This window comes from Bombina bombina, chromosome 7 (assembly GCF_027579735.1).
Source record: "Bombina bombina isolate aBomBom1 chromosome 7, aBomBom1.pri, whole genome shotgun sequence".
NCBI classification, from domain to species: domain Eukaryota; kingdom Metazoa; phylum Chordata; class Amphibia; order Anura; family Bombinatoridae; genus Bombina; species Bombina bombina.
The window spans coordinates 243,502,280-243,519,110 of record NC_069505.1 but is presented as its reverse complement, the minus strand read 5'-3'; the positions used below and the strand labels follow the sequence as shown (position 1 = coordinate 243,519,110).

Here is a 16,831-nt window from a genome sequence, read left to right as displayed (position 1 = left end):
GCTTTTGCATTGTGTATTGATTATGCTAATCTACTGTAGTGACCCCCTGTATAAAGCAGCTGAAATATAAGATCATTTATACACACATTTATAATTGGGCTGACTCCTAAGCTTTACATTCCTGCTTTTTAAATAAAGATAGCAAGAGAATGAAGAAAATTTGACAATAGGAGTAAATAAAAAAGTTGCTTAAAATTGCTGCTCTGTATCTATGCCAGCTTTTTAATGCCATGTACATTGATAGCAATCCGGTATCTTCTTACTTCTCTGCCTCATATACGACTAATACTCAAACAAGGGAAAGATCCTAGTAAGAAGGAGTCATACAGACCCATAGCCCTTCTGAATTCTGACTATAAGATTTTCACCCCCATTTTAGCAAAAAGGTTACAGTCTATACTTCCTAGGATCATTCACAAGGATCAAGCTGGGTTCCTATATAAACAGAATTATTCAGCTAAAATAAGGGAGGTTTTGATGGCAGTTGAATATTTCAAGACATTGGAGAGGTCGGAACGGGGGGGAGGACACCCCTGACCTGGCAATTATTTCAATAGACGCTGAGAAAGCATTTGACTCAGTACACTATGATCATTTAATATTTTCTCTAGTTAAATTTGGTCTTAAATGTACATTTCTCAAATTCATTGAGAATTTGTATAATAAACCCCATACAAGATTGTTAATTAATAATATATTATTGTCAGAGATTACGTTAATAAGAGGAACACGGCAGGGCTGTCCTCTCCTTTTCGACGTCTTGATCGAACCTCTAGCAATCTTGGTCAGACATCAATTAGAAGGTATTAAAATAGGAAGGAGATCAAAATAGTTCTTTTTGCTGACGATATCCTCCTGTAGCTATCGAATACGAGAAATAATATACCAAAACTACTATCAATTATTGATCAATTTGGATCTTTCTCAGGTGTTAGGGATAATACTTCAAAGTCTGAGCTTTTATGGTTAAGGAAAAATAAAGACCCCCTCTAAATATACCCTTTAGGGTTGTCATAGATTCATTTAAATATCTTGGTGTCTTTATTTCCTCTAACCCGGACAATTCCTATATTCTTAATATTCCTCCAGTATTGACAGAAATCAAAAAGAAATTGAAAAATTGGCAAAATCTCCCATTATCTATCTCAGGTCGGATAGCTCTGTATGGTTCTTCTTCCGAAATTACTATATGTTCTTCAGAAAATTCCAATAATTCTTAAAGGGAAAGACATTAGGCTGTTTAATACTGCACTGAGAAGTTTTATATGGCAAAATAAAAACCCCAGGATCTAAATTTCATCTACCTAGAAAATATAGTGGATTTGCACTACCAGACTTGCGCTTGTATAATTTTGTTTTCCTTGCACGTATAGTGGCAGACTGGATTTTTACCAATGACTATGTTACAGATAACGAACTGGAAAAAAATGTATGTCATCCGTTTCTTCCTGTAGCCTTAATTCATTGCAAACCCAAACCAATACCCCAAGAAATAAAAAAAAAAAACTTAAAACAATTTTTAACCCTTTACAGATTTGGTGGAAGATTGGCAATCTCTTGGCTTTAGATTGCAAGGTTTCTAATAATCTACCATTCATGGGGAATCCCAAATTTCCAGCAGCCACGCAATCAGCACCTTTTCGAAGGTGGCATAATTTAGGTTTTGATAGGGTTTCTCACCTAATAGATAAAGATAGGTTTTTTGTTTTTTTTAAATGTATAGTTTTGCTTATTTTTAAATAACATTGCTCTGATTTTCAGACTCCTAACCAAGCCCCAAAGTTTTATGAGAATACCGTCAGCTACCTACTCCAGCTTGCTCATGTTTGTGTAAAGGGTCTTTTCATATACAAAGGAAGGGGGAAGTGTCTTATTTCCCACTTGCAGTGGGCTTTCCAGCTACCTTTTCAACAAAGCTAAACTGAGAGCTTTTTAAACAGTTTTATTTTTCTATCAGTATCTGTGCATCTTATTCTTTATAGTAGTGTCTATTACATGCAGTTATATGAAAATGAGTGTATACTGTATATTTATATCAGTATCTGTATAGTAGTGTCTATTACAAGCAGTTATATGACAATTAGTGTATAATGTATATTTATATCAGTATCTGTACATATTCTGTATAGTAGTGTCTATTGCATACAGTTATATGACAATTAGTGTATTCTGTATATTTATATCAGTATCTGTACATATTCTGTATAGTAGTGTCTATTACATGCAATTATATGACAATTAGTGTATTCTGTATATTTATATCAGTATCTGTACATATTCTGTATAGTAGTGTCTATTACAAGCAGTTATATGACAATTAGTGTATAATGTATATTTATATCAGTATCTGTACATATTCTGTATAGTAGTGTCTATTACAAGCAGTTATATGACAATTAGTGTATAATGTATATTTATATCAGTATCTGTACATATTCTGTATAGTAGTTTCTATTACATGCAGTTATATGACAATTAGTGTATACTGTATATTTATATCAGTATCTGTACATATTCTGTATAGTAGTGTCTATTACATGCAGTTATATGTAATTAGTGTATACTGTATATTTATATCAGTATCTGTACATATTCTGTATAGTAGTGTATTACATGCAGTTATATGACTATTAGTGTATACTGTATATTTATATCAGTATCTGTACATATTCTGTATAGTAGTGTCTATTACATGCAGTTGTATGACTATTAGTGTATACTGTATATTTATATCAGTATCTGTACATATTCTGTATAGTAGTGTCTATTACATGCAGTTATATGACAATTAGTGTATGCTGTATATTTATATCAGTATCTGTACATATTCTGTATAGTAGTGTCTATTACATGCAGTTATATGACAATTAGTGTATAATGTATATTTATATCAGTATCTGTACATATTCTGTATAGTAGTGTCTATTACATGCAGTTATATGACAATTAGGGCATACTGTAAATTTATATCAGTATCTGTACACATTCTGTATAGTAGTGTCTGTTACATGCAGTTATATGACAATTAGTGTATACTGTATATTTATATCAGTACTGTACATATTCTGTATAGTAGTGTCTGTTACATGCAGTTATATGACAATTAGTGTATACTGTATATTTATATCACTATCTGTACATATTCTGTATAGTAGTGTCTATTACAAGCAGTTATATGACAATTAGTGTATACTGTATATTTATATCGGTATCTGTACATATTCTGTATAGTAGTGTCTATTACATGCAGTTATATGACAATTAGTGTATACTGTATATTTATATCAGTACTGTACATATTCTGTATAGTAGTGTCTATTACATGCAGTTATATAACAATTAGTGTATACTGTATATTTATATCAGTATCTGTACATATTCTGTATAGTACTGTCTGTTATATGCAGTTATATAACAATTAGTATATACTGTATATTTATATCAGTATCTGTACATATTCTGTATAGTAGTGTCTATTACATGCAGTTATATGACAATTAGTGTATACTGTATAATTATATCAGTACTGTACATATTCTGTATAGTAGTTTCTATTACATGCAGTTATATGACAATTAGTGTATACTGTATATTTATATCAGTATCTGTACATATTCTGTATAGTAGTTTCTATTACATGCAGTTATATGACAATTAATGTATACTGTATATTTTTATCAGTATCTGTACATATTCTGTATAGTAGTATCTATTACATGCAGTTATATAACAATTAGTGTATACTGTATATTTATATCATTATCTGTACATATTCTGTATAGTAGTGTCTATTACATGCAGTTATATGACAATTAGTGTATACTGTATATTTATATCGGTATCTGTACATATGCTGTATAGTAGTGTCTATTACATGCAGTTATATGACAATTAGTGTATACTGTATATTATATCAGTAGCTGTACATATTCTGTATAGTAGTGTCTATTACATGCAGTTATATGACAATTAGTGTATAATGTATATTTATATCAGTATCTGTACATATTCTGTATAGTAGTGTCTATTACATGCAGTTATATGACAATTAGGGCATACTGTAAATTTATATCAGTATCTGTACACATTCTGTATAGTAGTGTCTGTTACATGCAGTTATATGACAATTAGTGTATACTGTATATTTATATCAGTATCTGTACATAGTCTGTATAGTAGTGTCTATTACATGCAGTTATATGACAATTAGTGCATACAGTATATTTATATCAGTATCTGTACATATTCTGTATAGTAGTGTCTATTACATGCAGTTATATGATAATTAGCGTATACTGTATATTTATATCAGTATCTGTACATATTCTGTATAGTAGTGTCTATTACATGCAGTTATATGATAATTAGCGTATACTGTATATTTATATCAGTATCTGTACATATTCTGTATAGTAGTGTATATTACATGCAGTTATATGACAATTAGTGTGTACTGTATATTTATATCAGTATCTGTACATATTCTGTATAGTAGTGTCTATTACATGCAGTTATATGACAATTAGTGCATACAGTATATTTATATCAGTATCTGTACATATTCTGTATAGTAGTGTCTATTACATGCAGTTATATGACAATTAGTGTATACTGTATATTTATATCAGTATCTGTATATATTATGTATAGTAGTGTCTATTACATGCAGTTATATGACAATTAGTGTATACCGTATATTTATATCAGTATCTGTACATATTCTGTATAGTAGTGTCTATTACATGCAGTTATATGACAATTAGTGTATAATGTATATTTATATCAGTATCTGTACATATTCTGTATAGTAGTGTCTATTACATGCAGTTATATGACAATTAGTATATACTGTATATTTATATCAGTATCTGTACATATTCTGTATATTAGTGTCTATTACATGCAGTTATATGACAATTAGTGCATACAGTATATTTATATCAGTATCTGTACATATTCTGTATAGTAGTGTCTATTACATGCAGTTATATGACAATTAGTGTATACTGTATATTTATATCAGTATCTGTATATATTATGTATAGTAGTGTCTATTACATGCAGTTATATGACAATTAGTGTATACTGTATATTTATATCAGTATCTGTACATATTCTGTATAGTAGTGTCTATTACATGCAGTTATATGACAATTAGTGTATACTGTATATTATATCAGTAGCTGTACATATTCTGTATAGTAGTGTCTATTACATGCAGTTATATGACAATTAGTGTATAATGTATATTTATATCAGTATCTGTACATATTCTGTATAGTAGTGTCTATTACATGCAGTTATATGACAATTAGGGCATACTGTAAATTTATATCAGTATCTGTACACATTCTGTATAGTAGTGTCTGTTACATGCAGTTATATGACAATTAGTGTATACTGTATATTTATATCAGTATCTGTACATAGTCTGTATAGTAGTGTCTATTACATGCAGTTATATGACAATTAGTGCATACAGTATATTTATATCAGTATCTGTACATATTCTGTATAGTAGTGTCTATTACATGCAGTTATATGATAATTAGCGTACACTGTATATTTATATCAGTATCTGTACATATTCTGTATAGTAGTGTCTATTACATGCAGTTATATGATAATTAGCGTATACTGTATATTTATATCAGTATCTGTACATATTCTGTATAGTAGTGTATATTACATGCAGTTATATGACAATTAGTGTGTACTGTATATTTATATCAGTAGCTGTACATAATCTGTATAGTAGTGTCTATTACATGCAGTTATATGACAATTAGTGTATACTGTATATTTATATCAGTATCTGTACATATTCTGTATAGTAGTGTCTATTGCATACAGTTATATGACAATTAGTGTATACTGTATATTTATATCAGTATCTGTACATATTCTGTATAGTAGTGTCTATTACATGCAGTTATATGACAATTAGTGCATACAGTATATTTATATCAGTATCTGTACATATTCTGTATAGTAGTGTCTATTACATGCAGTTATATGACAATTAGTGTATACTGTATATTTATATCAGTATCTGTATATATTATGTATAGTAGTGTCTATTACATGCAGTTATATGACAATTAGTGTATACCGTATATTTATATCAGTATCTGTACATATTCTGTATAGTAGTGTCTATTACATGCAGTTATATGACAATTAGTGTATAATGTATATTTATATCAGTATCTGTACATATTCTGTATAGTAGTGTCTATTACATGCAGTTATATGACAATTAGTATATACTGTATATTTATATCAGTATCTGTACATATTCTGTATATTAGTGTCTATTACATGCAGTTATATGACAATTAGTGCATACAGTATATTTATATCAGTATCTGTACATATTCTGTATAGTAGTGTCTATTACATGCAGTTATATGACAATTAGTGTATACTGTATATTTATATCAGTATCTGTATATATTATGTATAGTAGTGTCTATTACATGCAGTTATATGACAATTAGTGTATACCGTATATTTATATCAGTATCTGTACATATTCTGTATAGTAGTGTCTATTACATGCAGTTATATGACAATTAGTGTATAATGTATATTTATATCAGTATCTGTACATATTCTGTATAGTAGTGTCTATTACATGCAGTTATATGACAATTAGTATATACTGTATATTTATATCAGTATCTGTACATATTCTGTATATTAGTGTCTATTACATGCAGTTATATGACAATTAGTGTGTACTGTATATTTATATCAGTATCTGTACATATTCTGTATAGTAGTGTCTATTACATGCAGTTATATGAGAATTAGTGTATACTGTATATTTATATCAGTATCTGTACATATTCTGTATAGTAGTGTCAATGACATGCAGTTATATAAAAATGAGTGTATACTGTATATTTATATCAGTATCTGTACATATTCTGTATAGTAGTGTCTATTACATGCAGTTATATGAAAATGAGTGTATACTGTCCCTTTAAGGAAGAATTCACTCTCTAATAAGGAGTGTTTCGCGTATTTACAAGCAAGACATTTTGTTGAAGAATTAACGAATGAATCAGGCTGGTGCTGGACCTTGGGGGAATTTGGAAAGTTGGTTAGTTTTGGTTAAAAATGGGCACATGTCAATTTCCCCATGTTACCAACTTCTCAGTTCTCTTAAAGGGACACTGAACCCAATTTTTTTTCTTTTGTGATTCAGAGAGAACATGCAATTTTAAGCAACTTTCTAATTTACTCCTATTATCAATTTTTCTTCGTTCTCTTGCTATCTTTGTTTGAAAAGGAAGGCATCTAAGCTTTTTTTGGGTTCAGACCTCTGGACAGCACTTTTTTTATTGGTGGATGAATTTATCCTCCAACCAGCAAGAACAACCCAGGTTGTTCACCAAAAATGGGCCGGCATCTAAACTTCAATTCTTGCATTTCAAATAAAGATACCAAGAGAATGAAGAAAATTTGATAATAGAAGTAAATTAGAAAGTTGCTTAAAATGTTATGCTCGATCTGAATCAAGAAAGAAAAAAATTGGGTTCAGTGTCCCTTTAAGGGCATATCTAACTTAGAAAAAATGGCTACCGACTGGAATGTACTGACACCTCATAACAACATTGATACTAGGTTTGTCCAAGCTTCCATTTAAAAAAAATGACACAGGTCACTCTGTCCTCTACGTGGAGGGAATCGCATATTAAACTTCTTTACAAGTCATACTTCACTCCTGAAAAAGGATCCAGGTTTGGGAATTTGGAATTTAATAAGTGTCCAAAATGTTCGCTGCCTGCAGCTGACCTTTCACATATGATCTGGAATTGTCCTAAAACAAGACATTTTTGGTTGAAACTAGAATATTGGCTAAACAAGTCATTGAAGGTCTCCCCTCTGGCACTATCGTTGCTCTATATTGTTTTTTAGGTAAGGATAGAGAAGTACCTCAGTTTAATGATAAATTAATTTGTATGACTGTTCGTGCAGCTAGATATTTAATTTTCAAAAATATGGAAAGTGAATGCAACCCCCAGTATCTTAGAAGTCAAAAACTGTCTGAAGAAACAATGTATTTTGGAACAGATAGACACTAATTTGAATGCTGAATCTGATAACAGGCAGTTTTTTAAAAAGTGTCAGTTTTTATTAAAACTCTTTCCCCTGCTGAGAGAGATCAACTGATTTTTCTATTTAGGAATTCAGAGCTAACTGTGGTAGCTATCTTGCTCATCTATCCCTTTGTTCCCCCTTTCTTTCTATCCCTTTTCTTTCTTTTTCCTTAAAAAAGATAAACTAACCAATAGATTATGAGGTACTAAATAAAATATATTTATATTTGTCTTTTTTGCAGTTAGATTGGATGCCGATTAAACAGAGAATCATGTTATCTCTGATTTAGTATCTAGCTTTACGCCATGCGATGTGGGAAACTCATTTATTATTGTGCTTTGCGTGGCGGAAAAATGTGTGCGATTTGCTTCTATTTTTGCTTATTTTGTACCCCCTATTGGACATAAAAGATTTAAAATAAAATGCTGCTCTGTATGAATCATGAGAGAGAAAATATGTGGGTTTAGTGTCCCTTTAATGTGTAAATTAGGAAACAATGATGGTTATTTGTACATTGCCCGTTTATGAATAGAGATAATTTACTGCGTACTTAAAGGGACATAAAACAGGTTAAGATCTGTGCATATCCTAAAAGAGCTAATTAATTAAAAATAGTTTGCATTAAAAAAAAAAGTTTAAAAAGTTCTAGCAAGTATTTTAAAATAATTTTCAAAAATAAGCAAAATGAATTACATAGCTAAGCTGCCTGGAGCAGCCAACTCCACCCCTCTTATCAGTGTTTAGACACAGGCATTGTATTTCAACTAAATTCATTGCTTCTAGGCAGCTCCAGCAGATAATCCCTATTCACTTTTGCATTCTACCAAAACAACAATAGATATAGATACAGCCATAGAAGGAAATGTGTGGGGGGAGTTAGAGCTTTACAATTCAGAAACTAAAAAGAAAGGGTTAATGGCGAGGCACTGCAGTATACATTTGCAGGTAAAGTAATTAAAGTACATATAATTATATTTTGTCTTTATCCCAACTTGTTTTATTTCGCTTTAAACTTACATTTTGCAATGAACTGTTTTGATAAGGTCTATATGATCGGAGTCATTTATTGTGCTAATAAACAATACAAGTTCTTTTAGATACCTTGTCAGAATGATTACCTTTTGCATATCTTCAGCTGTGTAATCACCCTTTGGCTCCGAGTCAATATCCTGTAACTCTTGCAACACGTCCTCACTGGAAACGGACGCTTCATGTGTCTGAGAAGAAGTAACCAACAGTTCTGGCTGCTCCAAGTTAACCGGAGTTGCACTCCTTCCACTTTCTTCCATCTCAACGTCTTCTGATGAGTGCACAACTAGCGTCTCATTTAGATCTTGATCAGATTTACTCTCTACAGAGCCGGCTATGTCCGTGCTGGCGGCAGAAGGGCTCACAGCAATAGAAACCAATGTGCAACCTCTCCCCGACAGCTCGTCATCAGAATTAAGCTCACTTATACTACGACTGTCTAGGGATTGAACACTGAAAGAGTCAATCCTTTCAAAAGCATCAGAGGACGAGCAGCTCTCAGTGAGTTTTTGAAACTCATCTAAACGTCCGAATTCCACAGACGGAGACAGAAGCTGAAAGGAAGTCTGCATTAGATGGAGGCTGGCTTTAGAATCGGACGCTTCCTGCCTTGAACTGACGGAACTCTCGCTAATCACACTCTCATGGTCCAGAACCTCTATATCACTGGTTGTGGAGGTTCCAGAAGAAAAAGTGCTAATAGGTGGTGAAGGAGTATTACTTTGCCTGTCTTCAGGTTTTTGGTCTTTTGTATCTACTGCAATGTCTTTATCCTCAGGTATAACCGCGGGCGTAGTGCTGACAGGTCCTTCTGACTTCAAGACAACATTTTTATCTTTCACATCTTCAGAACTTTTATGAGGATCTTGGCTGGGCTTTTTAGTGTTACAGGTTTCCTCAGCAGAAATCTCAGCAATGCTTGACTCCTGTTTCTCTTCTGCTGGAGGTTCTGGTCTTTCATTATTTTGCGGTAGGCTTGGACATTCCTCATGCTTTTCCAGTTTGTCTTGAATTGTATCTCCCTGATCAGCTTGGGAAATTACCTGGGGTGTTCTGCATTCTTTAAGTCCTTGGGATTTGGTTGGAGGTTTTGAAACAACGGGACTAACAGAGACAGTGTTTACCTCCGGGGAAGACAGAAAGGCACTAAAAAAGCTTTCAGACTCATCCACAACTGACCGCCTAACTGGCTTAGTGATAGCAGTTGGGGATAAAATAACCTGATTTAGGGACTCCTCTGTAGTTCCACCCCAGTTTGAGTTTTCCCAGCTATTTTTTATGGAAGAATCATTGTCTAGAAAGAAAAAAAGAAAAAGAAAATAAACTGATGACCATTAAATTGCATTAGCTTTGTAATAAAAGTCTGTCACTTCCAATTAAAAACGTATAGAAATCATCTGCTTCGCAACATACAAAGTGATCAAGCTGATACATAACAGGGAAAAAGCCTTGAGCCAACACACATCACCCAGGTGTCTCATTGGTAAACAGACTGGTAGCTTTCCCTACCAACGTTCTACATAAATAGGAACCCCCATAGTGCTATCTACAACAACCCAATAGCAGCAAACACACATCACCCAGATGTTTCATTGGTAAACAGACTGGTAGCTTTCCCTACCAACGTTCTACATAAATACGAACCCCCATAGTGCTATCTACAACAACCCAATAGCAGCAAACACACATCACCCAGATGTTTCATTGGTAAACAGACTGGTAGCTTTCCCTACCAACGTTCTACATAAATACGAACCCCCATAGTGCTATCTACAACAACCCAATAGCAGCAAACACACATCACCCAGATGTCTCATTGGTAAACAGACTGGTAGCTTTCCCTACCAACGTTCTACATAAATACGAACCCCCATAGTGCTATCTACAACAACCCAATAGCAGCAAACACACATCACCCAGATGTCTCATTGGTAAACAGACTGGTAGCTTTCCCTACCAACGTTCTACATAAATAGGAACCACCATAGTGCTATCTACAACAGCAAACACACACACAAAAATTATAGTAGTTTAACATTAACCTTTGTTTTATTAAAGGGATGTGGTAGTCAAAATGAATTGGTATAAATCATATGAAGCGCACAATTTATTATAAAAAAAAAAACTTTTTTTCTTTGAACCCTTTGCTGAAACGGCTCCTTTCCATGAGAGCACTTTATGTATAACATTGTTACAAACACACTGTTATCATATACATGAAGGCCTCGTTTTCCAACAGTTACTGCGCTGACAACATACACCAGTGTGACATAAAAATGACATATTACACATTATGTAAATGAAAAGATAGGATACATTACAGCAATATTTATTTAGCTTAAAAACTGGTGATACTTTATTTTGCGCAGGAATTTGAGACTTTACACTTAAAAGGACAGATATCACCTTGCAATTAGAAGGCATTTCTGTTGTTTTGAATAGAATAAAATGTTTTTAAAACAATATTACATCCTTTTTACTGCAATTGTTTTTAAATAGACACATTTCACTCACTATTTCCCGTATTTGAAGGAGCCAATCTGGGCTTTAGTCTCCAGACAACAGCCACGGTCATTAAAGGGACACTAAACCCAAAAAATTTCTTTCATGATTCAGATAGAGAATACAAATGTAAACAACGTTACAATTTACTTCTATTATTTATTTTGCTTCATTTTTTAGATATCCTTAGTTGAAGAAAAAGCAATGCACATAGGTGAGCCAATCACACGAGGTTTCTAAGTGCAGCAACCAATCAGCAGCTACTGAGCCTATCTAGATATGCTTTTCAGCAAAGAATATCAAGAGAATAAAACAAAATGGATAATAGAAGTAAATTAGAAAGTTGTTTCAAACTGCACGCTCTTTCTAAATCATGAAAGAAAAAATGTGGGTTTTATGTCCCTTTAAGTACATTATTTTACAGTTATCTGACAAAGTCAGTTAGGGGCAGATATGTAGCAGTGTTAGCCTTGATAGGTCAGCAGGGTACATTTCAAGTTCAGAGAATTAGGAAACCCTCAATTTTCAAAGATAAATTAAATGACAAGGGGACAAAATAAATAATAAAAATGTTTTTATAAGTTGTTTCGGTGCATATGACAAAAAAAAAAAAGTGTTTACTGCCCAGGGACATTATTTCAACATTTTTGGGAGATGTAACATTTTTTAAGCTAATTTAATTGATCACAGATCATACCAGGAATTCCTGAACTATAGATGTTATAATATATTACTGATTTGCAGAGGGGTCAGGAGGGTAATTCCTTGACTTCCCAATGACTTTATATGAGTAAGAGCATTCTACACTTGTGTAAACCAGGGTCAACCTGTGATGCACAAGACAAATTAACTCCAGAGCCTACCTTAGTATGTTCTTGTGAAAAGGACGTCACCCAGCCACTCTCGTCTTGTACACCCAGCCACACTCGTCTTGTACACCGAGGGTACGCACAGCCACTCTCTCTCTTCTTGTACACCCAGCCACTCTCGTCTTGTACACCCAGCGTACGCACAGTCACTCTCTCTCCTCTCGTACACCCAGCGTACGCACAGTCACTCTCTCTCCTCTCGTACACCCAGCGTACGCACAGTCACTCTCTCTCCTCTCGTACACCCAGCGTATGCACAGTCACTCTCTCTCCTCTCGTACACCCAGCGTATGCACAGTCACTCTCTCTCCTCTCGTACACCCAGCGTATGCACAGTCACTCTCTCTCCTCTCGTACACCCAGCGTATGCACAGTCACTCTCTCTCCTCTTGTACAACCAGCGTACGCACTCTCACCTTGCTCCCTCTCTATATACCCAGCAGTCTCACCCTGCTCCCTCTCTATATACCCAGCAGTCTCACCCTGCTCCCTCTCTATATACCCAGCAGTCTCACCCTGCTCCCTCTCATTATACCCAGCAGTCTCACCCTGCTCCCTCTCTATATACCCAGCAGTCTCACCCTGCTCCCTCTCTATATACCCAGCAGTCTCACCCTGCTCCCTCTCTATATACCCAGCAGTCTCACCCTGCTCCCTCTCTATATACCCAGCACTCTCACCCTGCTCCCTCTCTATATACCCAGCAGTCTCACCCTGCTCCCTCTCTATATACCCAGCAGTCTCACCCTGCTCCCTCTCTATATACCCAGCACTCTCACCCTACTCCCTCTCTATATACCCAGCACTCTCACCCTGCTCCCTCTCTATATACCCAGCACTCTCACCCTGCTCCCTCTCTATATACCCAGCACTCTCACCCTGCTCCCTCTCTATATACCCAGCACTCTCACCCTGCTCCCTCTCTATATACCCAGCACTCTCACCCTGCTCCCTCTCTATATACCCAGCACTCTCACCCTGCTCCCTCTCTATATACCCAGCACTCTCACCCTGCTCCCTCTCTATATATCCAGCACTCTCACCCTGCTCCCTCTCTATATACCCAGCACTCTCACCCTGCTCCCTCTCTATATACCCAGCACTCTCACCCTGCTCTCTCTCTATATACCCAGCACTGTCACCCTGCTCCCCTCTCTATATACCCAGCACTCTCACCCTGCTCCCTCTCTATATATCCCGCACTCTCACCCTGCTCCCTCTCTATATACCCAGCAGTCTCATCCTGCTCCTCTCTATATACCCAGCAGTCTAACCCCGCTTCCTCTCTATATACCCAGCAGTCTGACCCTGCTCCCTCTCTATATACGCAGCACTCTCCCCCTGCTCCTCTCTATATACCCAGGTGTCTCACCCTGTGTGTCTCTCTCCTCCTCCTGTATATCCAGCACACGGTCTATGGATTTCTGGGCCTGAGACAGAGCTTGTTTAGCGAAGCTGGAGAGGTGAGAGGCATTAAACCAGCTCATGTTGCGGGTGAGGCTGTGAACAAGCTCAGCTGACTGTGGGGCCTCTCAGGTCTCGAGAATACAGCGCTCCCAACGCATGCTCTGTGCCCTCAACTCTCCGGGTCTGTCGCCCGTGGGGAGCTCAGGCTCTCCTGTCACCCGGGACAGCACTAGCTGCTTTGTCACCCCGGACCCTGGCACTTGGGGTGGGCTTTGCCTAAACTGCCACCCCGGGGCCTAGAACTCAGGGTGGTCTCTGGCTTTGCTGTCACCCCGGAGCCTTCTGTCACTTCCCGAACACGTAGCAGTAAACAAATCAGGGGTGACGTCATGGGAAGCGACAGGAGGTAGTTGCCGTCATTACAGAGGGCGTGGTGTATAAAGTGGGCGGAGGTTATACGCTAAGAGTTGCGTCATAGAGGGCGTGGCCCTAAAACTAATAAAAAATAACTAAAAACAGAAGACGCTGAAGTTAGCAACTTATTCAGCCAGCTTCTTATTCGAATGCTGAAGTTAGCTCCTTATTCGGCCATGCCAGCTTCTTATTCGAATGCTGGTTAGCTTCTTATTATTCTAGTTAGCTTCTTATTCATGAAATAAATTATTTATTAAACAACAATTAGCAAAGTTAATGATATTAATCATGAAATTTGGCACCAAAGGTGGCACCATAATTTTCATTAATTTCAATAGGGAAATTCTGAATAAGATACCAAGCTTTTACTCTTGGCTCTTTGTCTTATTTTATACTAATTGGGCATCCCTCTATATAAAAAGAATCAATCTAGCCTGAGCCAAATGATATTGATCATATAATATGGCACCAAACCTGGTACCCTAATTTCAATGGGAGATTTTGAATAGGTAACCAAGCTTTTAATCTATGAAAACCATCTTGGCTCACTTACATTTGGCTTGTTTTATGCTAATTGGGCATCCCTCTATATAAAAAAAAAATCAATGTAGCCTGAGCCAAATGATATTGATCATATAATATGGCATCAAAGCTGGCACCCTAGCATCCATGCATTTCAATGGGAAATTGTGAATACGTAACCAAGCATTTGCTCTATTAAAATCATCTTGGCTCACTCACATTTTACTTGTTTTATACTAATTGGGCATCCCTCTATATAAAAAGAATCAATGTAGCCTGAGCCAAATGATATTGATCATGTAATATGGCACCAAACCTGGTACCCTCATTTCAATGCATTTCAATGGGAGATTTTGAATAAGTAACCAAGCTTTTAATCTATTAAAACCATCTTGGCTCACTCACATTTGGCTTGTTTTATGCTAATTGGGCATCCCTCTATCTTAAAAGAATCAATCTAGCCTGCGCCAAATGATATTAATCATGTAATATGGCACCAAACCTGGTACCCTAATTTAAATGCATTTCAATGGGAGATTTTGAATAAGTAACCAAGCTTTTAATCTATGAAAACCATCTTGGCTCACTCACATTTGGCTTGTTTTATACTAATTAAGCATCCCTCTATATAAAAAGAATCAATTTAGCCTGAGCCAAATGATATTGATCTTGTAATATGGCATCAAACCTGGTACCCTCATTTCAATGCATTTCAATTGGAGATTTTGAATAAGTAACCAAGCTTTTAATCTATGAAAACCATCTTGGCTCACTTACATTTGGCTTGTTTTATGCTAATTTGGCATCCCTCTATATAAAAAATCAATGTAGCCTGAGCCAAATGATATTGATCATTTAATATGGCACCAAACCTGGTACCCCCATTTCAATGCATTTCAATGGGAGATTCTGAATAAGTAACTAAGCTTTTAATCTTTGAAAACCATTTTGGCTCACTCACATTTTACTTGTTTTATACTAATTGGGCATCCCTCTATATAAAAAGAATCAATCTAGCCTGAGCCAAATGATATTGATCATGTACTATGGCACCAAACCTGGTACCCTAATTTCAATGGGAGATTTTGAATAAGTAACCAAGCTTTTAATTTATGAAAACCATCTTGGCTCACTCACATTTGGCTTTTTTTATACTAATTGGGCATCCCTCTATATAAAAAGAATCAATCTAGCCTGAGCCAAATTATATTGATCATGTAATATGGCATCAAACCTGGTACCCTAATTTCAATGGGAGATTTTGAATAAGTAACCAAGCTTTTAATCTATGAAAAACATCTTGGGTCACTCACATTTGGCTTTTTTATACTAATTGGGCATCCCTCTATATAAAAAGAATCAATCTAGCCTGAGCCAAATGATATTGATCATGTAATATGGCACCAAACCTGGTACCCTAATTTCAATGCATTTCAACTGGAGACTTTGAATAAGTAACCAAGCTTTTAATCAATGAAAACCATCTTGGCTCACTCACATTTGGCTTGTTTTATACTAATTGGGCGTCCCTCTATATAAAAAGAATCAATCTAGCCTGAGCCAAATGATATTGATCATGTAATATGGCACCAAACCTGGTACCCTAATTCCAATGCATTTCAATGGGCAATTCTGAATAAGTAACTAAGATTTTAATCTATGAAAACCATCTTGGCTCACTCACATTTGGCTTGTTTTATACTAATTGGGCATCCCTCTATATAAAAAGAATCAATCTAGCCTGAGCCAAATGATATTGATCATGTAATATGGCACCAAACCTGGTACCCTCATTTCAATGCATTTCAATGGGAGATTTTGAATAAGTAACCAAGCATTTACTCTATGAAAACCATCTTGGCTTACTCACATTTTACTTGTTTTATACTAATTGGGAATCCCTCTATATTAAAAGAATCAATGTAGCCTGAGCCAAATGATATTGATCATGTAATATGGCACCAAACCTGGTACCCTAA

General features: G+C 35.3%; 1 protein-coding gene across 1 annotated transcript in view; it reads right to left on the bottom strand.

Moving 5' to 3' along the window:
• TMF1 (TATA element modulatory factor 1) overlaps positions 1 to 14,309 on the bottom strand; it is a 197,874-nt gene extending 183,565 nt beyond the window's left edge. Inside the window, exons 1-2 of the mRNA XM_053720684.1 lie at positions 13,882 to 14,309; positions 9,228 to 10,432 (exon numbers count right to left, since the gene is read on the bottom strand). Coding sequence (XP_053576659.1) covers positions 9,228 to 10,432; positions 13,882 to 13,996 — 1,320 coding nt within the window. The 5' untranslated portion in view covers positions 13,997 to 14,309. The remainder of the gene's footprint in view (positions 1 to 9,227; positions 10,433 to 13,881) is intronic.
• Between the last annotated feature and the right edge of the window lie 2,522 nt (positions 14,310 to 16,831).